The sequence below is a fragment of the Marmota marmota genome, unplaced genomic scaffold (genome assembly GCF_001458135.2).
Source record: "Marmota marmota marmota unplaced genomic scaffold, marMar, whole genome shotgun sequence".
In the NCBI taxonomy this organism is placed as follows: Eukaryota; Metazoa; Chordata; class Mammalia; order Rodentia; family Sciuridae; genus Marmota; species Marmota marmota.
Window position 1 is genome coordinate 27524905 of NW_026000242.1, and position 26131 is coordinate 27551035.

Genomic DNA, 26131 nt, shown 5'->3' on the forward strand with positions numbered 1-26131 from the left:
CCCAGGCAACAATCTGTCACTAATTATCATTTTGACTTTATACAAGTCATTGATGTTCTGTTGTGGGGGAATCCGATGATCTTCAGTTCCTTCCCTTTCTTTTATTGAGGCTGCCTCTGTTAAGATGATTCTGAGAGACAGGCAAGCAGAAGATGGGGGATCATTAGCAACAAATGAAGCGAAATGTTTATGTTGAAGATTTCCCTTATGCTCACTAGCACTCTCTAGGAAAAGACTGGAAAATATCACTGGATTCCCAACATCTTAAGATGATTCATTAACCCACTGCTCTGCAGAAGAGACATGGGAAATTTTTCTGTTTCACCTGACAGTATAACTACAGAAATTCACTATTTTGAACAGATACAAAGTCTGGTAGAAAACAAATGCTCGATAAATCTTGCACTTTCAAAGAATGCCTGGGACACATAACAAATTCGCAAGTGTGTAGTTAAACCCCATGTACAGGAAAGATCTTAAAATTTAGCAGCCACTCATAAAATGCTTGATGGACAAGGCAAGAGGTTGGATTATTATGCGGTAAAGATTTTATTCTCCTTTCTGTCAATCCTCTGGGCTCACCTCAGGCACTGATTCTTTCCTGAGTTTAACATAGATTCTCCCTTATCTCTCCCACAGCCTTGTCTATTCTTCATACACAAATTAGCTCATATCTATTGCCTGTCTTCCCTCCGATTGTGCAGGCTCCAATGTATATCATGTCCCATATCACTGCCATCACTGAGTTATACATCTTGCCAAGCCAGGTTTGGCATTCCCATACATCTTGCCTCCTGTGTAGTACCTTGCAACACAAGGGTCCCTGGCATGTGTTTGAGGACACAAGATACTCACCGTGCATTTTGTTGCTTCTCTGGAAAACAGCATCATCTTTGTCCACTGAACTGGGTTTAGTGCAGAAATGCTGGATATTTTCATCAAGGTACCAGCTTTGGTTCTCATCCACGAGTGTAAACATTATAACAAACTCTCGATCCACATCAGTCCTCGTCCCTGAGTACCTGTTCAGAATACCTGTTGGGTACATTCAAGAGAATAAAGAGTTCAAGGTGAATGAAATCAAAGTGAGCTTTCCTTCCTGACAGTGGTATCAGGTAGGTCTGAAGCTTGCCAAAGACCTAAATACCCAAGGATAGACTACAATATAAATTGACCTAAGACTTTGGTGGAAATGACAGAACATAGAAGAGAAAAAAATCATACAACAGAACTCTTCACAGTCATGGTCTTAGAAACCTGGCTATGTCTCAAGAAGATAGACTTTATTTTGTGGTACTGGGGACTAAACCCAGAGATGCTCTACCATTGGGCTACATCCCAAGCCCTTTTAATTTTCTTTTTCTTTTTTTTTTTTTTGAGACAGGGTCTCACTGAACCACCCAGGCTAGCTCCAACTTGCAATCCTCCTGTCTCAGCCTCCTAAGTAGCTAGGACTCCAGCCATGTGCCAGCAGACCCAGCTCATTTCTCTCTATCTTTTTTTTTTTTAAACAAAACCATCTGCTTCAGAATGCTGAAGAATGTGATGAGTCTTAGAATCTGAAGTATTGCCCTTTGCTACAGTGTCAGATTGATTTTCTGTGTTAGAATAATTGTCTAAGTCTTAAAGGAAGTTCAGAAGAAGAAGCACATTCTGTGTAAAACAAGAAAAGAAAGTGAACCAAGGCCTGAATCTTGTTCACACTTTGAACACACCAGGTAGGCACAGGCTCCTGGGGTTGGGGGATCCTCACCTTCCTTACACACCAGTAGGGGGCCAATCAGCCCAGAGCAAATGTCCTTAGGGGCATCAATGTGTGAATGGTACACCCAGGTCAGGCAGTTAGCATCTGCAGAAGTAGGTGCATATTCTTCTCTCACTGGCCAGACATAGGTATAGTTTTTGCCAGGAGGAACCATGTCATCATCCTTGTTCCTTCCGGATGTTCCATCTGGGTATAAGGCTCCTTCCAAGGGAAGAGAAAGCATAGTTAGAACACAGAGCTCCCTTGCTGTAGTGGACAGGACCAGAGTTTTGGAATCAAACATGACCAATTTAAGAAGTATTTCAAAGGGACCTGGGGCAAGTCACTTCAGTTCTCAATGCCTCTGTTGTTCATCAGTGAGACTAAAATATTAGTATCTACCCACAGTGAAGAAAACTAAATGATGCAATGTGTACACAGTGCTTCGCCCAGAAATAGGAACTTAATAAATGCTCATGATTAAGATTTTCTGCTAGGCCTACTGCACCAGTCAGAAAGATTTCCATCTACCTTACTTGGTATTAACTGGAGAATGAAGGAGAAGTAGCCACAGGAAGAAATAATGAACAGTTCTTAAAGACTTATTTTACATTCTGCACCTGTGTAGGTCTCACAAGAGATAGAAAGCAAGGGTATGATCTCTTTCTGCTTCTAGGGATCTTACAGTTCTGTGGGGCAGACCAGAAAGTATGTTATGAACTCACGGGACCACTGGCGAAAACATCATGCTCATGTGTGGAATGTAATTTTGGGTCAAATTAAAGAGTACCTCAGAGAAGACCTGTAGCAAGATGGAGGAGATCTGTAACAAGATAAAGGGCCTTCACAGAGTGATTAGGACAGGTAGACGGGGAAGTCCCTTGCTCTGTCTTATAAACTAGGATCACATGTGATTTTTTTTTTCCTTTTTCTTTTGGGTACCAGGAATTGAACTCAGGAGCACTCAACCACTGAGCCACATCCACAGCCCTATTTTTGTATTTTTTATTTAGAAACAGGGTCTCACTGAGTTGCTTAGTGCCTTGCTATTGCTGAGGTTGGATTTGAACTCCCCATCCTCCTGTCTCAGCCTCCTGAACCACTGGGATTATAGGTGTGAGCCATCTTGCCCGGCATGATTTTTCAATTAGGAAACTGCACTGCTAAAAATAGTGCAAAAAACACTTGGGTAGAAGGCTGGTGAGCACTCTGTGCACATTATAATTATCACAAGCTTCCCTGTGGAGGTGGCATTTGAGGGGCCTCAAAGGACTGGGAACAACTGGACTGTTATTAAAAAGAAGGTTGAGGGTGAGGGACGGAGAGGACTGGATGCACTTCTGGTCTGTTCACCACTTACTCACTCTTCCAATTTATTCTTTCCACACCATGAATTAGGCATAAACCACATGCTAATAAATGTAAGGCATCAAGAATGAAAATTCAAATAAGACAGCAAGCACCAGTGTAGCCAAGGAAAGTCCAAGAAAAGACACGAACAGAAATCTAATGTGATCTGTCAGCACATTCCACCATGGAAACATAACTTTCTGTTTGGAGAGGGATGCCACAAGAAAACAACAGCCGTTAAGCCCCTACTATGTGCTGATTGTACAGGGTACTCTGTATTATCACATTTACTTTTCAAAGCCACTCGATTTGGTAGGTATTCATATCCACTGTATAGATTAAGTTAACAATGCTAACATGTGGCTGAGGCACATTCAGATCTATTTGTGTTTGACATCCCATCCAAATTATTGAGAATAGAGTGTACAGACTTATTTTTAAAATTTATTTATTCACTTCACTTTCTTTCACATATTAGCTCTTAATGACTTTTATTCTAAAAAGAATATGAATCATTTTACAAATTAAGTATTTTTAATACTTACTAATTTTAAATTATATTTAAAATTAAGTCAGAGACACCTATATTGATAAACTCAGAAAAAAAAACCTGTACAGACAAAGCAGGAAATAAATTTAATTATTTATAATCCTTCTGTATTAAGCATAGCTCTAAATTTCTGGTTATATTTAGGTTACATTGTTAGATATATGTTTAATGTATATTAGGTTAATATACTTAAGTTTCATTATTTCTTTGTGCATTAAAGGAAACTTAACCATATCTTAAGAGAGAGGGGACATTTTGCTAGTACTGATTTGTGGAAGAATATTTTCAAGAAAACCTTATATATACATTATTGAATAATGTAATGAATTAGGTCTTCAGTGTTTTCATGAATGGCTTCCAAAAGATACAAAAATACTCTTTTTAAAATAATTTCTTACATTTTTCTCTCCATACGAGATAAGAGTATAACACTGATTAACATATTGAAAAACAATTTTTATTCAAAATGAAACTAATGTCAAGCTACAATGCTGGCTCCTTCCTTCCCTGCCTGGTGTTTCCTCCTTGAGTCACCTATTCATGTAGTTCCACCAAATCAGCCACACACGCAAGTGGCTTCAACTTAAATCTCCAGCCTGGACATTATCTAAGAGCATCTTTGCATTGATACCTAACTGTTTATGTGACATCTCCACTTGTAAATCTCAAAAGATCTCAAACATAGCTTTTCTCTGAGAGTTTTACCTCTCCTTTGCCAAGCCTGTTCCTCAGTCACTGCCTCCTCTCTCAGGGGAAGTCACCATCAGTACTCAATGCCACAAGCCAAAGCAAAGGGAACGTTCTTATCATCCTTCTCCTCCTCCCTCCGACTTCCAAACCACCACCAGACCTTGTTCCTGCTGCTTCTCAAATTCATCGATGTCTGTCCATCTCCACCATCACAACTCTCACCCAAAGGGCCATCATTTCTCACCTGTGCTTCTGAAGTAACTTCTTTGCTGGTTTCCATTCATCTCTTGCTTCTTGATCCATTCTCCAAGCTATAGCAAGAGTGATCTTTCAAATCTCAAGTCCAATTATGTTGTTCCCTACTTAGTCATTCATTCTATGGCTCCCCATAGTATTGGGATTAAGGTCAAGTTACAGTATGGTCTGACTCAAGCAATCCTGAATTCTCTGGACTAGGTCAGTTTTCTAAAGTGCGTTCATACAGAGAGAGGGCAGCTGATAGCCAGTGGTTAACCTCACAGCCACTGAAATTAGTTGGATTGACTAGAAGCAAATCCTATCTCCATGACTTGTTAGTTATATGATCTGGGAATTCACTTCTTTTCCATGAGTCTTAGTTTCTTATCTAGAAGACAATGATAATTTTAATACCTACTTCACAGAGTTGTTGAGGCCATGATACAATATCTATAAAGCACTTATCAAAGTGCCTGACAAATAGCACGCATTCAATAAACACTGGTCATCATTTATTCCTAGTATTTGTTTAAGTGTTTACTTATATATGTACTTCTTATACACATATGTGTGTGTAATGGCTTGATTAATTTCTATTCTCATGTCAAACTCTAAGTGTTTTAGTCAGCTTTTTCACTGCTATGACCAAAGACCAGACAAGAACAATTTTAGAGGAGGAAAGATTTATTTGGCAGCTCATAGTTTCAGAGCTCTCAGTCCATAGATGGCTGACTCCATTCCTTGGGGCCTGAGATGAGGCAGAACATCATGGCAGAGGTGTGTGATGGAGGAAAGTGGCTCAGGACATGATGATAAGGAAGCAGAGAGACTCCACTCGACAAGGACAAAATATATACCCCAAAGGCACACATCATCAACCCAGCTCCTCCAGCCACACCCTACCTGCCTACAGTAACCACTCAGTTAATCCCTATCAGGGGATTAATGCACTAATTATGTCAAGGCTCTCACGACTCAATTATTTCGCCTCTAAATCTTCTTGCATTGTCTCACACATAAGTTTTTGGAGGACACCTAAAATCTATCTAAACCATAACAACAAGTTCCATGAAAGCAAGTTCCAGCTTTCCTTTTATCATGACCTGTATCCACAGGATCTTCCCCAGTGTCTGGTATGGAGGGTGCTCAATACATACCTGTTGAATAAAATAATAAATAAGTGGCATTATCTTATACTCTCTTTTTCAAAAGTCTTATGAATGAAACGCATGGTTTGGAATAATCTGAATTTAATTATGGAGAGGCTGAGGGTAGATAATTGGGGGAAATTGGATGGGTAGACAACTTGACTTGAAACTTCAATTGAGACCATTCATTTTGTTTTGATTGTATGATACAAATCAATACAAACACCAAATTTTCTAGAAATTATTTATAATTCATTGAATAAACTGTTTATTACTCTTATTACTGTTATTATTATTGGGAGTTGCTGATGGCTGTTACTGAAATGAGGAGCTAGAGTTCCATGCAAATCCTCAATGTCACTTTTCAAGATGAAGAACATCATTTGGGATCCAAAATAAAGTATATATATAAAGTAGCAAAGTGATTTGGGATGGATAGTATATCAAGTTGTTCTGAAAGTCATTCCCAAAAACAGAGTTTGATAACATTAACCATAAAAAAGAATAAATAAACTATACATTTAGTTAAGTATCTTCTAGGATATGTGGGCTTTTAAAAATTATAATTTTCCACCCATGAAATCTGGGAATTTTGAGGGTTAGTGACGTTTGGAAAAAAATGCTTGTTCATAAATTGTGGAAGAGTACAAAATGCAATTTCTTGAAGGACAACTTGTAAACTCCTATCCACCCCACCAAAATATATATATANTATATATATATATATATATATATATATATATTATATATATACACATATATATATATAATATATATATGCAGAAATTTCACTCCTAAGAATTTATCCTAAAAACATACTTGAAAATGTTTTCAAAATATAAAAACTGGAAACATCTCAAATAATTACATATTCATAGAGTGAAATACAGCACAACTATTAAATGTACTAATGTGAGAAAATCTCTAAGAAAGTAAAAAGTGAAAAACAGAAAGAACATAGTATTATAGATTAAGCCATTATGTATAACTTAATTAAGATATGATCATGCATACACATAGGTATACACACATGCAAAAATATGTATATAAATTTCTTCATAAAAAATTATAAGCACCTGTTAAGGTGATTGCTTTTTGGGTAGGAGAAGAGAGAGAAGATTGGAGATTGCTTTTCTTTCTTTCTTTCTTTCTTTCTTTCTTTCTTTCTTTCTTTTTTTGTGGAGGCTAGCAATACAAACAACAAACAACATAGCACTGTCTCTAGCAAAAGACCCCTTTACTGTGCCACATTGTGACAGAGGGCACAACAATGGCTGGAGTATATGAGAGAGGGAGAGAGTACATGTTAGGACAGGAACACAAAATGAGGGAAAGGGGATAATCTTAAAACCTCCTCCTAGGCTCCGCCTCTTAAAGATCCAACCACCTCTTAACACCACCTCATTGGGGCCCAAGCCTCCCACACATGAAACCATAGGTGACACACTCAAACCAATCCATACTACAGCAGCATGTTACAGAGTGCAAAGTCTATATGATCTTCAAATACACAATAGAAAACTAGAAGAAAAAATGAAACTTTCTGCAGGCCAATTTGAACCAGACCTCTAAGTATGTGAAGATATTTGTTCTCCTTAGGGGAAGGAAAATATAAATACTCAAAATACAAAGATTGTACCTCACAATCTTTGGTTGAAATGACTTTTTAAAAATATATATATACCTCTCTGTACTCTCAAGAATTTTTAACCATCTTTTTATGCAGTTTTTTCTTCAATTTTGTTTAAATTTTGAACTAATTAAGAATCAGATTGTGTTCCACATCCCCCCTTATAGTGTCATGCATTTTTTAAAAAACAATAAAATTTGTTTTAAAATAGTAGAATAGTCCTGATACTTAAACAAATTTTACAAGAAAATAGTATTTCATTCTATCATTAAATGAAATACTGTGTATAAGAACTTTAGTGCAAGTGCTGACATACAGTAGCTGTTCAATCAGCATTAGTTCCACTCACTCATCCACTTCTAATTTCCGTTCTCTACCCCTCCCTGGACAAATATCTTGGAGGCAGCAACAGTGTATTTACTCATCTTTGCAACCCAATTTTTCAGCAGTGTCTGGTTCACAGTAAATACTAGGTTGGATTTAGCAGAGACCTCAAGAAACAGAAAAGTGTGACTCATAGTCAGGAGAAAAAAAAGAGTGAGCAGAAACTATTCCTAACTGCCACAAAGGTAGAATATAGCAGATAAAGACTTCAAAGCAGCTATTAAAAAGTACATACAAACATCTAAAAGGAATTATATTTAAAGAATTAAAGGAAAGACAGAAAAAATGATTCAGTAAATGGTGAATCTCAGTAAGGACACAGAAATTATTTAAAAAATAAGCATATTAGACTTATGGCATTGAAAAGTGCTATAAATGAAATGAAATACTCATTAAGGAGCTTACTAACAAATTCAAAATGACAAAAGAATCAGTGACCTTGATGACAGATCGATAGAAATTATCTTATTTTTAATAGAGTGGGGAATTTGATAAATACAAAGAGATCCGAACATAGATACATCGTTGTCAAATTGCAGAAAGAAGACAAATAATATTGAAACCAGACTCATCACACACAAGGAGAATCAACACAGTTAATGGCTGATTTGTCATTTGCACACTGGGGACTGCTCCAGTACTGGGAAAGAGAAATCAGCAGACAATGCTATATCCAGAAATCCATTCCTCAAAAATAGAGGCAAAATACGGACATTATAAAAAGCAAAGACTGAGTTTGTTACTATCAAAATTGCCTTCCAAGGAATATTAAAAAGAAAGCACTTCCGAATAAGAGAAAATGTCATTAGAAAATAATTTGTATTCAATAAGACTTAAAAAGCAATAGAAATGGGAAATATGTGAGTTAATATAAAAAATATATATAGCACATTTTCCAATTCTTAACTTCCTTAAAAGTCATAAGATAATACAAAGTATGAAGTACAATATATTATATGTACATAGTAAATATATATCTCATAGGATTTATATTTATCAAAAATACATATCTTAAAAATATAAATCTCACAGGAGAGGAAAAGAACTTTATTGAGGCAAAGCTTATATATTTTATCAAAATTTAATTCGTAAAAATATGAAATACATTGTGATAAGTTAAGGTGCATATTACAATTCCCAGACCAACCAATAAGAAAATTACTTAATAATATACAGCTTTTAAAATTCAACAGAAGATTATATTCCATGCATACATAATATACTCTACTGTCATTAAAAAGAACAAATAAAAAAATAAAAATTAGCAGAAGAAATAAAATAATATATTCTAAAATGTATTAAACACAAAAGAGGACATTAAAGAAGAGCCAGAAGAACAAAAAGACAAAAAATATATAAAAACAATTAGCAAAATGACAAATATAAATCAAACCAGTCAACAATCACATTTAATGTTAATGGTCTAAACAGCTCAATTAAAATTCAGAAATTATCAAACTGAAGGAAAAAGCAAGATCCAACTTTATGCTGTCTATATTTATGTCTTAGAGACATGAATGTGTTGAAAGTAAAGTAATTCAAACAGAAACAATAAGAGACTATTCTGATAACAAACAAAATATATTTTATTGCAAGAAATATTATTAAAGAAAATGATAGCTATTTTGTTAAGATAGATGTATCAGGAAAAAAAATACCAATTGTAAATGTATTTACACCTAACAAAATAGCTCCAAAATATGAAGCAAAAACTGACACAACTGAAAAGATGAATAGACAACTCAAACATACTTTTTGCAGATTTCAGTACTCCACTCTCAATAAGTGATAAAACTACTAGGTAGAAAGTCAGCAAGTATACAGAAGACCAAACACTATAAAACAACTCTAAATGACATCTATAGAACATTCTACCCAGCTACTAGAGAATATACTCTCTTTACAAGAGCATACAGAACATTCTCACAGAAAGATGATATTCCAAGCATAAGATGTCTCAGTAAATTTAAAAGCATTGATATCACACAAAATATGTTCTTCACTCTTCATGGAATTGAATTTGATATCTACAGAGAGAAATCCTGGAAATCATCCAAATATTTGGAAATAAAACAATACATATCTAAATAACCATGAGTCAAAGAAAAATCAGAAAAGAAATGGTAAAAAAATTGGAACTGAAATAAAATGGGGACAAAGCATATCAAAATTTATGGGATTCAGGAAAATCAGTGCTTAAAAAGTAAATTTAGATCTTTAAGTACCTATGTTAGAAGAGTCGTCTCAAATCAATAACCTCAGCTTTTACCTTAGAAAACTAGAAAAAATAAGCCAGGGGTTGTGGCGCATTCCTGTAATCCCAGCAGCTGAGGAGGTTGAGGCAGAACAATCACAAGTTCTTAACCAGCATCAGCAACCTGGCAAGACCCTGTCTCTAAATAAAAAATAAGAAGGGACTAGGGATGTGGCTCAGTGGTTAAGTGTCCCTGGGTTCAATCCCTGATTACAAAAAGATAAAAAGAAGATATACTGCAAATTCTTTACAAAGTCTTTTGGAAAATAGAAGAAGGTAGACTTCCTGATTTATTATGATGTGTTTCCTTGATACCAAAGGCAGATGATGACATCACAAGAAGACTACAGACCAGCACTCCACATGAAGGCAGGCATGAAAATCCTCTACAAAATATGAGCAAATCAAATCCAGCAACATTTTAAGAAGATTTATATCATGACAAAATCAGATTTTAAAGTTGAAAATCAATGAATAGAAAGAAAATCAAGGAAAAATATTACATGGGTCACAGAGGCAGAAACTCATTCAACAAAATCTAGAACTTAAGTTAAAAACTCTCAACAAACTAGGACTAGAAGGCAATTTCCTCAACGTGATAAAAGGTAACCAAGAAAAATCCACAGCTGGTATCATGTTCAATAGGGGAAAAACTAAGTGCTTTCTTCTTAAAATTGAGAAAAAGGCAAGAATGTCTGCTCTTGTCACTATTATTAAGTAATGCTCCACAGGTACTAGCCTATTAGGTAAAGAAAAAAATTAAAGGTATATGGATTGGTAAGAAAAAGCAAAACTGTCTTTATTCATGATGACCTACATAGAGAAAATCCCAAGGAACCTACTAACATATATTAATAAACAAGTTTAACAAGCTGATATAAGATCAACACACAAAAATGAGTTGTATTTTTATGCATTGGTAAAAACACTCCAAAAATGAAATTAAGAAGATTATTCCATTCATAAGAGAATCAGAAAAGATACCTTGGAATAAATTTAACAAAAACTCAAATTATGGACACTAAAATCTAAAACATTTTTGACAAATTAAATTAAAGATCCAAATTTCATGTTCATTTCATGGATTGAAAGACTCAATATTGTTAGTATGTCAATTCATTTTTAAAATGCAGACATAAATTTCTCCACAATTTATCAATACATTCAATGCAATCCTCATCAAGATAAAAGTTTCTGGTGTTGTGGCTCAGAGGTAGAACGCTCGCCTGGGACATGTGAGGCCCTGGGTTCAATCCTCAGCACCACATAAAAATAAATAAATAAAATAAAGGTATTGTGCCCAACTACTTCTAAAAAAATAAATGTTTAAAAAATTATTTGGGGGGTAAAAATTAATAAGATGATCTAAAATGTATATGGAAATGCAGAGGGGCTAGAAGAGACAAAAGTCCTAAAAAGAAGAACAATGATGGAGGATTTACACTCCTCAACTTGGAAACTTTCTATAAACCACATTAATCAAGTACTATTGGATAAACCAAGTGTGGTATCAGTGCAAAGATAAACATATAGATCAGTGGGATAGAACTCAGACCCTAAAATAAATCCCTTACACTTATCATTAATTTTAACAATAATCTAAGATTCATTCATCTTTTATTGCCAAGACCCAGTGTCAATCTCTAACACCTACTGGGTATTTCATGGAAGACTTATGATTGAATGCAAACCTTTTAAAAAATGTGTATTGGTATTGGTAGCAAGTAAAAGTCAATCTAGAGCCCCTATGTCACATGAAGTAAGGACCTGGCCATTGCTCTGAATTTTAACAATCACCCCTCTGGCAGATCCAGTAAGGTTAAGGGTCAAGGCCTCATGGTGGCCTACTGAGATTTGTACATAGTAAAGGGAGGGCAAAAGATCAGTATGGAGTGGTAGGGAGAGCCCCAGAATGGAAGAGAAAATGGGTGACAAGTATCCTACGTCTATCACAACTCAGCGCCTAACCAGTTGGAAGAACTTGTGGAGGCACTTTCCCTCTCTGGGTCTTGACTTCTTACCTTTATGATTCCAACATCATATATCTGGGAGGTACTAAAGTGTTGTGAGAGCACTTGGTACATGCCATGACCTAGGCCAGGCACTGGGGACAGTGTCCAACACATCCCAGGATAATCTCTGCTCCCTGGAAATCTATGGTCTAATGTAGAGACAGACACTAACAAAGAAGCAAAGAAAAAAGTTTCCTTTTGCTATGCCATTTTGATAAGTGCTATTGGATAAACCAACAGGCTCCTCAACATGGGAGAAATGTTCTTGAAACAGGGTGTAGAGAAGGCTTTTTTTGGGTAAACAATATGTAAGTGTCCTTAATTTAGGGATCCATGGCTGATTTCAAGGACTCTAAGAATCCCTAAACTTTGAGTTCCAGATTTTGTGCACATACATATTTTCCAATGCAAAGGCTCCTGACTTTCACAGATGTTCATAAGGATCAGTAGCATATCAGTGTTCATAGCAGCATTATTCACAACAGTCAAGAGGTGGAAATGGCCTAGGCATCCACCAAGAGATGAGAAAATGAATAAAATGAAGTATATACATAGAATGAAATACTTTCTGCCTTAAAAAAGGAATAAAATTCTGACATGCTTAAGTATAGATGAATCCTGAAAGTAGTATGCTGAGTGAAATAAGCCAGACACAAAAGGACAAATATTGTATAATTTCACTTACAGGAGATCCCTAGAAATTCTTGGACAGATGTCTATAGAAATTACCAAGGAAGGAGAGGGAAAAAAGGGAGGTCTTGCATAATGGATAGAGAGTTTCTGTTGGGGGTAATGAAAAGTTCTGGAAGTGGATAGTATTGAATGTTGAACAACATTTAATGTACTTAATGCCACCAAACTGTACCTGTGAAAATGGTTAAAATGGTAAGTTGTTTCTTATGTCTACCTTAACCACAACTTTTTAAAGGATCTGTGGCAGTGGACTAGTGGATCTTAGAACACCATCAGTTCTATAAAGGTATGCTTTCCAGAAACATGGAGTGATGAAGACAAAGATTCAAAGATGCCCTATTTCCTCCATATTAAAAAACAAAAACAGTCACAGCTATCTTGACACATCCTTACTTTCAACCTGCAGCAAAAATAATACTTTTAAAAAGTTAAAGAAAAGTCATAAAAGTATCCCTTATATTTGCAAAACTTCTTAAAATTTACCTGGCATAATTTAATGTGTTCATCCTCAACAACTAAGAACTACCAAGTCCTTGCTACAGGTCAGTTGTTAGCAAAGGACTGAGAACAAAGGGAAAAGCCATGTTCACTGCCAGAGTTCTCTCCTCTAGCTGTGTGTATACCTGGTGGGGTATAAGCAGCCAGACCTGGAGGGGACAGCAGCCAGACAAGCTTGGCTGCCCTGGGACATGTGTCTGCACCCAAACTCCTCCTTGACGATAAGATGGGTGGAATCAGAGTTAATGGTACTGTGTCGACACATTCCCAGATACAGTCACCCAGCAGGTGCAGCATCATTCAACCCATTCCACCTGGTTATGAGCAAGACTGCTCCAAGAGGTGCTGCTGTCATTTAAATCCGAAATGTCTCCCAAATGTTAAAGACTTGTTCCCCAGGGCAGCACTATTTAGAGATGTCCAATCTCCTTCTTTTACTCTTATCACTTTTGCTGAGCCACACAATCCTGTCATGATGGGCTTGCTGCCTTACCATGGCCCCAAAAGCAATAGGCTTGATTGATCATGGACTAAAACATCAAAACTGTGAGCCAAAATAAACCTTTTCTCTTTGTTAAGTTTATTTATCTCAGGTATTTGTTATAATGATGGAAAACTAAATAACACAGGCAGAAAAATACTTCTGATGTCTAAGAAGTGCTTCTATCTCAAAAGTCTAAGAGTATTAAAGAATTTTTTTAATTAGGGAGGAATCCAGAAACTACCCCCTCAAAACTCAAGAAGACAGGGCTGCCCTGTTTCACAAAGCAAGCACCAAGACAACTGCCTAGCTGAGCAGTGGAGATCAGCATATTGAGACACCACCCCTCAGCCAAGGGTGCAACTAGTGACAGCAGCGGGCTGCTTTTCTGTCTGCCGTTTAGGTGTAGCTGAGGGGCATTAGAAAGAAGAAAGCTGTGTTTCTGGGGGCATAGTGGAGTGAGCATATGCCAAGGGAGTCCAGCAGCCAGACAAGCTTGGCTGCCCTGGGACATGTGTCTGCACCCAACCTACCTGCTCTGTGTCAACATAAAGAAGAGCAAGAAAGAAGGAAGGAAGGAAAGAAAGGGAAAAGAGAAAGGGGAATAGATGGATGGAGATAGGGAGAGATGGAAAGAGGGAGAGGAAGGCAAATTAATGTGTGTAATCATTGTGCTCTTAGAATCCCTTTACTTGTAATGGACAGTTACCTTTGCTCTGAAATGGAAACAAGACCTCAATAACAGAGAACTGGTACTTACCTTCTGAGTCTTTATTGTAGAAAACACCATGTGGATGCAAAGAGTAAGGTCGAGAAGCAAAGTTCTTCAGATGAATGACAATCACATCACCCACTTCAGCCCTCAAGATGGGGCCCAGGAACCCAAGCCAGGAGGGCTTGGGGATCTCCGTGGAATAGGTCCCATCTGTAAAGTGTCTGTAAACAGCCTTTTTGTAAATATTGCCTATCCTGTTGGGCCCTCTTTCAAGAAACAAGGTTGCAAGTCTAAAAGTAAGAAGAAAAATATTTTAAAATTAAGATTTAAAGAGAAACACTAAGCACTTAACCTTTAGAGATTGCCTGTATGACTTCTCATTTAACGTTCAACATAATCTACCCTGTGTAGAACTGGTAAGATTATCTGTAATTTACCAATGTGGAAATGAGGCTCAGTTAAGTGACAAAAGGTACAAATAGAATTCACAACCAAACTAAAGTCACAGAATTCTACTCGTTTGCTCCTTTTTCATTCAACAGCCTTCCCCTAAGTTTTTCATTTAGCAATTATTGTGCATTTACTGCATTCCCAGCACTTTGCTAAGTGCTGTGGAGGGAAATAAAAGAGTTTTTAACCTAACAATGGAGACACTAAATACTGTAAAAAGCAGTGTATGATTAAGTGCCAATTGAGTGATTGATAGATTGATACAACAAATACAGGCTCAACTTTTCTAGAGATAAAATAGTTCAAAGAAGGAAAATATCAGTGTGAGTAGAAGAGATAAGAAAATACTCGATAACAAATGTAGGTATTAAGGAGGAGGCTTGGATAACAACAGGAGAAAGTGAGGACACTGAGACACAGGGACAGAGGACCAGCAGCATGAAGACAAACATGCACATAGCAAGGGGAAGGCAGTTAGAGGCTGAGCACAGGCCAGAGAAGGGGAAGAGCAGGACATGTGCATGCATGTGAATTCTAGAGATGCACTGAAAATGAATGTTAATTTCAAGTTCAAGAACTTAGAATTGACCTTGGAAGCACAGAGGTTTCTCATGAAACGGGAGACATAATAATTGGGATTTAAGGACCATTCTTATGCCAGCAATGTGTAAATTTTAGAGAAGTCAGGCAAAAGGGAGAGCAAAGATGAAGTGTAGAGAGACTATTAGGAGTCTAGAAGAGGGTGGTGCAATAGAAAGAAAGGAATGGCTCTGGAAAAATGAAAACATAATCCTATGACTTGATGTGACCAGATGCCCTCTGGGGTCTAGCAGTCCAAGACAGTAGTAGCACTGGTGACACACTTCAGAGTGACCATGCCATGAGGGTGGTGAACCTCCTTTCCCACTCAGTCTTTATGCTTACCCTGCAATTTCCAACCCTAGAAGTGCCAGCTTTTGCTTGAGCAAGCGTTCTACTGCTCCTCAGTGCAATTATCCAGGTGTAGCTGTGTACGCTCTGGGAATGAGAGGCCACAGCACACAGTGGGCTACGTTCCTGCAAGCATCCATGCATGCATTCCTTCTCAGTCATTCAACAAACATTGTTATGTTGAACCCTGAACTCAGTACTAGGGATTCAGAGAAAAGAAGCAAAGTCCTTGCCTTGAAGGAGCTCCAGTTCTGGAAGAAAGAATTATAAGTCCACTCCAGAGTAGATGCACAGATTATGTTCTGGGCATCCACTCTGGAATGAAAGACAGGTCATGGGAGGTTTCCTAGAGGAAGCAATGCCTAAATGTACTCTCAAAGAACAAAGATGGATTAAATACGCAGAAAAGATGGAAAAGGCTGAAGTAGTGTGCATTATGGAGTCCTGGAAATGCAGCACCTATACTCCATTCTGTGGTCTAAGAGCACACCCTCCCCATTCGCATCCTGTGTGCTTGGATGCAGCCCCAGCTCTAGCTCCTGTGATGGAGCAGGTGACCAGGCCTAACCCATGAACCCCATGTTCCCCTAATACATCATTGTCAGAGCAGGACTTGTGATCCTGACCTGGCCAATCAGTGCCATCATCCCCTCTCCAGCCCACCCTGGACCACACTGATTAGTTCAGGGACAGCACAGAGTGGCTGCTGGTTCCAATCTAAGGGATCTAGAAATTGTGAAGAAGCTCCTTATTTCATGCTCGAGGACGTGGCTCTAGAGCTTGGGGCACCAATTGGCCAGGCCCAAAGGGAGTCTACCTAAGAGGTGGATGTTTCTTTAATCACTTAAATTTGCTTTATCTCTTCTCATATCCTCTAATTGCTTCCATTATCATGACTACTTTCATTATTTTTACCTTTCCCATTTCTTATATCTCCTATTCTATTTTACTCACTTTTAAGAATTTAATTATTCATCTAATTCATTTTTTTAAATGTGACAAGTGTTTATCAGGTGATATCCAACATTTATTTTCTATTTCTCTGCTTCCCCAAATCCTTTATGATTTATTTTTTTTCCTTCCCCAGTATTTTTCTAGTGAAATCTGTCCCAACCTTTCCTAAAGGATATGCCCCTGTGTCTTTAAAGGAACAATAAGGCAGTCCACTCTGGACAAGGATGAGCACTTCATGCAGCTCTGATCACTTCAGGTTTGCAATGAGTGTCCAGTGATTCTAGAAGTGGTAGACCAGTGGCATCTAGAAGACCCTAAAAGATCTGCCTTATGGAATGTCAGCCGGAAGCCTTATGCGTTGACCCAAGTCTCCCAGAATGCCCTGCATCAGTTCTTCCCCCACTTCATCTCTCTCAGCACAGGGTACAATGATACCCTTTGACTCCTCTCTCTCCTCTCTGAGTCAGAAATCTAAGCAGATCCAAGCACTTGCTGTCCCAGGCCCCAGACTCAGACATTAATAGGTGGAGCTTGAAGCTAGACCCAGACACATTCCCCTTCTGCTGAAAGACAGAACCAAGGACAGTGCTCCTCCTGAAGTAGATGTATTTCTTAGACCAAAATATATAAAGTTTATACATCTGTGTGACTGAGTCACCACACTGGGACAAATGTAAAGAAACCTGACCACTCTGGATGGGGACCAGTGAAGCTTGGCCTTGTGCTAGGCTCTGTCTGCCTCCATCAGCACACAGAAGTCCTCTGAGAACTCTCCCAGAAGATCTCACACACATTTCCTTATTTCAATCCTGGGATCAGCTTGAAAACCATTCTGATGACTTCCAACAAGTACACACCAAGGATTCATAGCATGCAAGGTGCTGGGATAGGTGTGTCAGACATGAAAATGAACAAGATACAAGCCCTGAATAAGTATGTTTATGATCAAGAGGAAGAGTCGATAATATTTACACCCGAGAGACTGTTAAGAATATAAGAACAGAATAACATGCTCTGGGAAATTTTGGAGTCAGGAAGAGACAATGAACACTCCAAGTGGAAGGAGCAGCTTGAACAAGGTGCCAAGGTGAGGGATTGGAGGTCAGCGAGGGAATCACAAGCAGCTTTATATGGCCAGAACACTTGGAGCTGTGGAGAAATCTGAGAGTTGCATTATAGGATTGGGGGAGGGGGGGAACTATACCTGCAATTAAAGGTCTCTGAAGATTCATGAGCAGGGAAATTTGGATCTGTGTTTGGAAAAGAAAATTTTGGCAGAATCCCAGTCTGGGCCTCTTTTGTCATATCTGCCCATGTGATTTTTTTTTTTTTCCGTCTGCTTTCTGCTCATCAGACCAATCCCTTTCCCAACCTTCCACTTCTACGTGCTGAGTCACTACAACTGTACAACTGACTAAAGCCCCATCTAACTCCATGCCTGATTTGGGGAATTCTATTATTTGGCAACTGATTCAACTGAATCTCCCACTCCCAGTGGCCCAGATGTAATTTCCACTTGCATCATCTAGCCTGGGTGTTTTGGGGTTTGCTTTGTTTTGTTCTTTGTTTGGATTTGCTTTTTGGTTTGGTTAGATTTCGGCAACTTGGCAAATTTCACTGTCTCCTTTCACTTCAATGTCATCTACTCCCAATTCCTCTCCCCTCTTTCTGGGTCCTATCCAAGCAGAGACATTCTTTTGTTGATGGAGTCACACTAGGTCTGACGGTCTTGGTATTAACTAATGGATTTTCATTTCCCAAACCATTAAGATTGGGAAATGCATTATAGAGCCAACAGTAGAGAGAGATTTTCAGGGTTTCATCTTCATTTTCTCAAAGAAACATGATACAGACCTGTTGGTACATCAGCGACTCAGACACAAGCACCTAAGCAACTCAGACTCAGGCAACTGAGCAGTTCCTATTATGAAGCTCCCCAGCAGTCTCAGATATGAATGATGCCCACCCTTCCCAATGTGGACTTTGAAGATGGCCAATGTGTCAGATGGCCCAGAATCCATCCTGCCGTGGACATAGATCATGGGATGCCTTCTCGATGGTAGAAGAACCATTTAGGCCCATGGTGGAGAGGGTACCTGAGTTAAGCTGGGGGAAAGGATTCAGAGGTTCAAATTAAAGCAGAGAAGTCCTCTTCAGAGCAACCAGCACTTGCTTTCCTTTCCAGACTCATCGCCTTCCTCTTTGTCCCACTCCCAGGTCCTGTCAGCATTCCAGGACTTCCACACGCTCTTTCCCCCATGCCTCAGCTGTCTTCCTCATTGTCCATCTACCAAGCATCCTTCAAAGTCAGCTCAAACTCCCTTTTCTCTTCTTCTCTATAAACATGATACTCTGTTGTGTACTAGCAACGGCACTTGCCAAAATGTGTTAAGGGGAGATGTGTACGTCTCTGGTTTGGAAGCTTGTTGAAGACAAAACTCCTTCAGGTATCTTTCTTATTCCTAATGCCTTACCTAACTTCCTAATTTTCTAGAGCCTAATTTCCTACTCCAATTGCCTGAAAGATTTGGAACTCAATGGCTTTGGAATCTAAAGAAAACACATTTTAAAAGCTTTGAATTTGCCCCCATATTGGCGAGTTAAAGCTGGTATCATTTTGCAAACTGTATTTGAAGAAAATCATATGTTCCCATGCCTGACTTTAAGTATTCTCTAGGCCTAGGGTAGCAAATAGGCTTCATTTTATGCACCAAATCTGACGGATTGGTAGTAGCTACTTGGAAAAGGAGTCGCAGTTGAGTTCAAGTGGATGGGGACATCTTCTGTGCAGGTGGCACTGAGCACACCCGACACCCAGCTGCCTCTCTCACTCGATGCAGACAGTCAGGCAGCACAACACTCTAGGGCCTTAGGAAGTGACCCTTGACGCAGCTGGGTGACATAACACCTTAGCACTGGCAGAACACACACTTTTTCTCACATGGAATAATCCACCCATGTTTATTTACTAGGCCCCCCTTACAATCAATCTAATCAAGGCATTTACCCAGTGATATCTGACTCCAGGGTATAGATTGTAGTTATCAGGAAAAAAATGTGGTGATCATGTCTCAGAACTCCAGCATGTGCCCTTTTGAGCCTGGCTGTGCTGGACTTGTCTTCCAAAGACTGTTCACTTCTTCCCAGGGACCCACTGGCAAGAAGGGCTACAGCCACCTTGCCTTTTTGTAATTTATAAATGGAAGCTTACTGAACAACAAAATTTAAAAAGAAAAGCATTTAAACAGAACATAGCACAGTTTCAAGGTCAAGCTTTAAAAAAGTGATCATCACTTCCTCTCTAATCAGCTGAGCCATCTGGCATGCACCAGACCACCTGATGTGATCACAGGCCAGTCAAACTCACCAGCAACTAAATACTTTTTAACAAAGCTGGCCTTGGGCTCAGAGGCTGGAGAACCTTCAGGAGTCCCCAACTGAGCCAGATGGTGAAGCAGCTGGATCTTACTTCTAAAGGGCCCTGAAACATCACTGAGAAGCCAGAAGCATCACAGAGGCGGTGAATAAAATTCACTGGAAATGACTTTGAAGGCAGAGAAAATTACAACTTCTAGAACTTTTTCAAGGTGAGTGTTGTGTGAGATTGGATTAGCTGCCTGATGTAGGGTTTAGGAGACAGGTGGAGAACCCAGGGTTGTGCTTCAGTAATAGCAGGTGGTCACTAAAACCTTTCCCAAGGAGGGTGGGTTGGTCCAGTAGACTGTAAGTTTGGCTCTTTTCTACTGTATCCAAAGGGAGGTTGAAAGCTGTCACCACCTTCTCCTCTCCACTGTTCTAAGCTGAAGACGTATTCACATAATCAGCTGAATGAGCCCTGTATCACTTATGTCCTGGAACACCAGCTTATTAACTTGTCCAGGCTACTCACCATGCATCAACCATGACCTCCTTGTGATGTGATCAGTATGGGGGGTGGAGGTTCCTGGGATGAAGTGGGGAGCTATGGGCTCAGGCTGCTCATGGAGTTGCCAAGGGTATATGTGCCTGGAGAAGGTTGGCAACCCGGGGAATCCAAGGCCAGACCTCACAGAGGCTATGAAACTCTCCTCCCTCCCAACTTCCTGGGTTCTCCCAGCTGGAGACAGGAATCATGTGAAAAAGGAAAAAAGAATGGTTGTGATAACAAAAGTTTGGAAAGATAGAAGTGGTTTTCAACTGGTGACTGGGTGAATAAATGATGGCATATTCACACCACATAGGTGCCAGTACAGCATGATTTGGAAAAAGCAAATTGTAGAATAGCATGCAAAGTATGACCCATTTGTGTGGGTTTTAAGGCAACATCTGTATAAGCATATGAAAAGTAAATAACTGAAAAGTGACCAGAGAAGCCATAAAAGTGTAGCCTCTGGGTCATAGGATCATGGGGTCTTCCCAGCAGCAGGAGCTGGCCCTCTTCTGCTCTATGATGCAGAGGTTTATATTTCCATGTGCACGAGAATGTGATTTTAAAAAAAAGTCTGGGTGCCTGATCCTGGGGCTTTATAATAGAGTCTGTTGTATTCGTCAGTCTAACTTATAGCTTAGGTTAGTCATGCAACATAAGACCAATGAGATATAAGCAGACACCATTTGGTGGCATTTCTCCAGATGTAGCTGGCAGAGACACTTTTGTCCTTTGCTCTTACTCTTATTCGTATGTGAAATGAAGATATGATGACTAGAGTTCCAGGAACTATTTCAAGATAATGAGGAAGAGGGTCACACCCTACAGACAGTCAAGTGGGAAGGAATCTGGGACCAGGTGATTGCCAGCATTTGGGTCTCTTTTGTGTAAGGAAAGGAAGAATGAGAGGGAGAGGGACAGGGAGAAGGAGAGAGAGAGGAGGGAGGGAGGGAAGGAAGGAAGGAAGGAAGGAAGGAAGGAAGGAAGGAAGGAAGGAAGGAAGGAAGGATCTCCAGTGTATTTAAACCACTTGTCTTTAGGCTTCTGTTAATTAACTAGCAGATGAATACAACTCTTGATTGAACAGATTGTTCAGAAGGAAAAGGAGAAGGAAAAAGCAAGAGGAAGAAATGAATCATCCACAAGCTACCTAATTAGCACCAGCACAGGCAGAGTTGTCTAGTTTTATGGGTGACACTGGGCCATCCAATAAGATAGTGACGGAGCAAGTATTAGACTCAGAACCCCTGATGTGCTCTCTGGGCTCAGCCTGATGGATCAAAAGCTGTAATTTATTTTTATAGGCCCTCCTCACCCCAGCTTCCCTTTACAGGGAAGACCCTCTGAACTTTTCTACCTCGTTCTTCCAGCACATGCATAAGCACGCACACACACGTGAGCACACATGAAAACACATACTCAAGCATGCACACATACACACACGTGAACATACACACTTATTGCCGCCTTTAAACTTCTAAAATGTCCTGACCCCACCCCTGTCTGAAACCTTTCTCCATCACCTCCAGGTGTTACCATGACTTGTCTGGCAAAGCCACCCAAACAAGAGGCGAAATGGAGCATCTGAGGGAGGTGAAGTGCTTGCTGACTTCCCACAGCACTTATTATACATGCTGCATATTTTATCTCTGAGTTAAACATCTTGTTTTGCACATTCCTGGAGATGTGTCAATCTTATTGCCCCAACTGTCAATGGTTGTCCCAAGAGGGGACTAGGTTTTCTAAACTGGCTTTCCTCAAATGTCCACCCAAGTCCCACCTGCACTAGAATCATTAGGGATATTTGCCAAATGTTTAGGTTCCTAGGCCCCATTTCAGGGCCAATGAATCACACTTCCTGGTGGCAAGACCTAGAATCTGTATTTTTTCTAAGCTCACAAGTAATTCTTATAGTAGAGCTGTCCAGGGCTTGTTGGTTCTGATCCTTCTTTCTTCCCAGCATAAAGAGAATGCAAATAACCTGTCCTTTGAGTTAGTTGGAGCTTCAAGGTTCCCTGCCGATGGTCTGGAGTGGAAGTATATCAGGGCCTTTATCTGTCACTGCAAGACCCTCTGTGCCTCTGATGCAATGATACCTCCTGTTAAGATGGTGAAGCGTCAGGACCAAAGCTGCCAGGACTTCTGAGTGCCCTGGACAGACAGTTGGTTCCCTCTATGAACTCCAGTGGCAAGAAATAAACCTTTCTGATGTCGAGTCCCTGAGATTTGGGGATTGTTTGTTGCTCCCACATAAACCTGGCCTATTTGGATTAACACAATTCTGGTGTTTACCTAAGTTTGGGGATCACATTTCTAGAATATATAGCACAAAATAAAGAACATAGTTAGCTATGTCAACTAACTTCCCTATGTACATATATAAATACACCACAGTGAATCTCACCATCATGTACCTCCAAAAGTCACTAATTTAAAAAAAAAACTGTAAGTAAAAACAGAAGATAATAGAGAAAAAGGAACAGGGGAGGATGGAGTGGAGGAAAAGGGGAAGGACTGGGGACTGAATTAGAACAAATTATATTGCATACTATTATAATTATGTCCAAATTGATGCTAATGCTGTAAGTAACTGAAAAGAACTAATAAAAATAATACAAAATTTAAAAATGGGAGGTCAAAAGAAAGAGAAAGCAGTTTTTAGTGTCTATTCAAGCAAACTACCTCTGAGAACACATGATACATTTGAAATAGTAGCTGCGAATCCCCAGCTTCTAGAAGATGCAAATCTTGCCCAAGAAACAGAGCAGAGGGGTCACTTCCAAAGAGCTATTCATAAGAAGCAACCTCTAATTCACTTAGAGAGCACTCTTAGAATGCCTGCCCCGGTGAACTTTGTTACCCAGTAGCCATAAGAGGCACTGAATAGAACATTCCCAACCTTCAGTCTCACATTGACTTAAGCTAAGGAGGTGTCTATTTCCTGCTGTGAAGGAATCCACTGAAGAGGGGAAGTTTCCCACTAGCAACAGCCTTAATGACAGGTGGGGATTTACTACCACACTGACATCATCAAGGGACAACACCATGATGTCAGATACCTTCCAAACGCAGGTGAGATGAACCAGTATCTGAAAGAACCAGCCTAATGGGAATCATCCCAACAGTGCAAATGGAATTCCAGACTAGATCCTGAGGGGTTCCTAGATACACGAGGTGTGCACCTCACCAGCAATCCTTTCCCCAAGATCTTTTAGTAGGATTATGTTCCCCATTGCTCACCATGGAACAACTGTTGGACATCTACTATTGATGGGACATGAAACTAGAAATAGGTGAGCAAGATATTAATCTCAGTCCCTGAACTCTAGAGACTTTTTTCCCATCTGGTTGGGAAATCAAAACATACACATTGGAGAATAAATAGCAACACACAGTTTTATATGTTAATTGCCAACTGTGCTATAAAGAGCCTGAATGTCTGGGGTGGGGAGACATGGAGTGAAGAGGATCCAGGAAAGAAGGAACGTCCGCAGGAGGTGTGGTTGAAACAAATGTGTGACATCATTACAGTCACAGCAAGAGCAAGCTGCGGCTTTGTCTGAGCTTGAGAGGAGACCGTGCTCATTGAGGAGGAAACAAGACCAGATCCAGGACAAATGCCACTTGACAAAAAGGGTGGAGATGGAGATTACACATTATAACTCAGTGTAGCCACACCTTCCCTAATTAGATTAATAATTTTCCAAGCCATCCAGGTGATGTACTCCTATACAGCTCTTTCATCCTGATTCGCCCAGCACCACCTAAGCCTTGGGTCCTTCACTCTCGCCCTTCATTACCACCACCACCCAGCTGAACACAGGCAACTTGTGTCAAAAAACACATCCACGTTGTGAAGGAGAAATGAGCCTGAATCCCAGTTTCCCACCTGGAGAAGTGATCTGCATTCTCCGAATTCCAGTTGCCTCCTTGCAAACCAGTAGCCAGGATAGAGGATAGAGCTGTCATGGGGATTAAGTGAGAGGAGATGTGCAGCCCACTCTCAGCCGCGGGGAGCCTGGTGCTCGGTCCATGCCAGTCGCGATTGTTTCTGATGAAGCTCTCTTAGCAAAAAAGTGACCACTTGGCATCTCTTTCCACAAAGCTCCTGCTCTCTAGAACTCTCTGAGGTGGGAGAACTGCCATTTATGATGAAAGGGAATTATAAATGAAAATAAATGGGATCAGAGTGGCCAAGGAATGCTGGAAGCCATCAGCAGCCACAAGAGGCAAGGAACAGCTTTTCGCTCAGAGCCTCCAGAGGGTGTGCTGTGCCAACACCTTCATTTCAGACTTCTGTATCCCAAACCAGGAGAGAATAAATTGTTTGTTTTTATTTTATAATTGTTATTATTTTAAGCCACAGTTTTTAGGCATTTGCTACAGCAGCCAGGGGACACTGATGTACCCACGAACCCAATATATCACTATTTCCATTTTACTGATGAGAAAACGGAAGCAAAGAGAGATTTGGTCAGTTGTCTAGAAAATAGAGCAAGAATTCTGAATTTCTCAATTGATGGCAGAGTTCCAGACTTCATCAGAAAACTGGGCTGCCTTGGAGTCTCTGCTAGACCATTGCCGGACCATACTTCGCAGAGGAAGCCCTTCTTGTTCCCACCTCTTCATCCCCTTGACCAGGGACAGATCAGTCACCCTTCTGCATGGCATGTAAAGCTTTTAGAACAATGTATGACGCACAGTAAGGATGCTGTGACAGTGTCTGTGAGCTCACCAGACCCCACCAACCAGGCCTGGGGGCCCTTCTATGTGGAGGTGAAAAAAGGAAGAGGGAGACTAAGAAGATGTTTGTGAATCATGGTAAGCAGGAGAGAAGGAAGAACGTGGGAGAGGGCTAGAACCACCTTGCAACACTCACACTCCCATTTATTCTTAGTGACAGAATTGAATCCCCCCACTTTTTTTTTTATAGACAAACACATAGCAGATTTTTCAGCCCCCTTTGCAGCTATGAGCATCCAATGAGGTATGAGCTGAGTTGGTTGGGCAGGGTTTCCATGAAAGCCCTTTAAAGGGATGAAACAGCAAGAATTATGCCCCTCTTACTTTTTCTTCTCTTTCTTTCTGGAACATCGATATGATGGCTGGAGTACCAAAAGCCATCTTGTGATTATGCATATCTTTAAGGAAGGAAACCACATGCCAAGATGGCTGAGTCAGAGACATAAAAAGTTCCGAGTACCCTATCATATCTATCCACCAGCTGTGGGCTACCCACTTCTGGGCTTCTTATCAAGCAAATTCAAAATCCTAATTTGTTTAAGTTGCTACATTTCATACTCTCCTGTCAGCTAAAAGCAATTGCTTACTGATATAGGGCATGACAGCAGCTCCAAGAGAGTCACACAGCATTAGATCCACACATGATTTTTGATGGTCAGATAGAAGTTCAGATTAGAAAGTCTAAGACTAAAGTCTAGTCAGATGATATCCTCTCCTCACTTTAAAGCTTACAAAAGCCACTCTATCTCACTTACTTGCGT

General features: G+C 39.7%; 1 protein-coding gene across 2 annotated transcripts in view; it reads right to left on the reverse strand.

Annotated features, from left to right (window-relative positions):
- Positions 1-26131, reverse strand: part of Hephl1 (hephaestin like 1) — a 68638-nt gene that overhangs the window by 38117 nt on the left and 4390 nt on the right. The window contains exons 1-4 of one of the 2 annotated variants that reach the window (XM_048795650.1): positions 14432-14546; positions 12395-12502; positions 1754-1966; positions 856-1035 (exon numbers count right to left, since the gene is read on the reverse strand). In XM_048795650.1, the coding sequence (XP_048651607.1) occupies positions 856-1035; positions 1754-1919 (346 nt within the window). In that variant the 5' untranslated portion in view covers positions 1920-1966; positions 12395-12502; positions 14432-14546. Of the gene's footprint in view, positions 1-855; positions 1036-1753; positions 1967-12394; positions 12503-14431; positions 14677-26131 lie in introns of those variants that run through there. The other variant, XM_015489984.2, reaches the window with a different exon arrangement.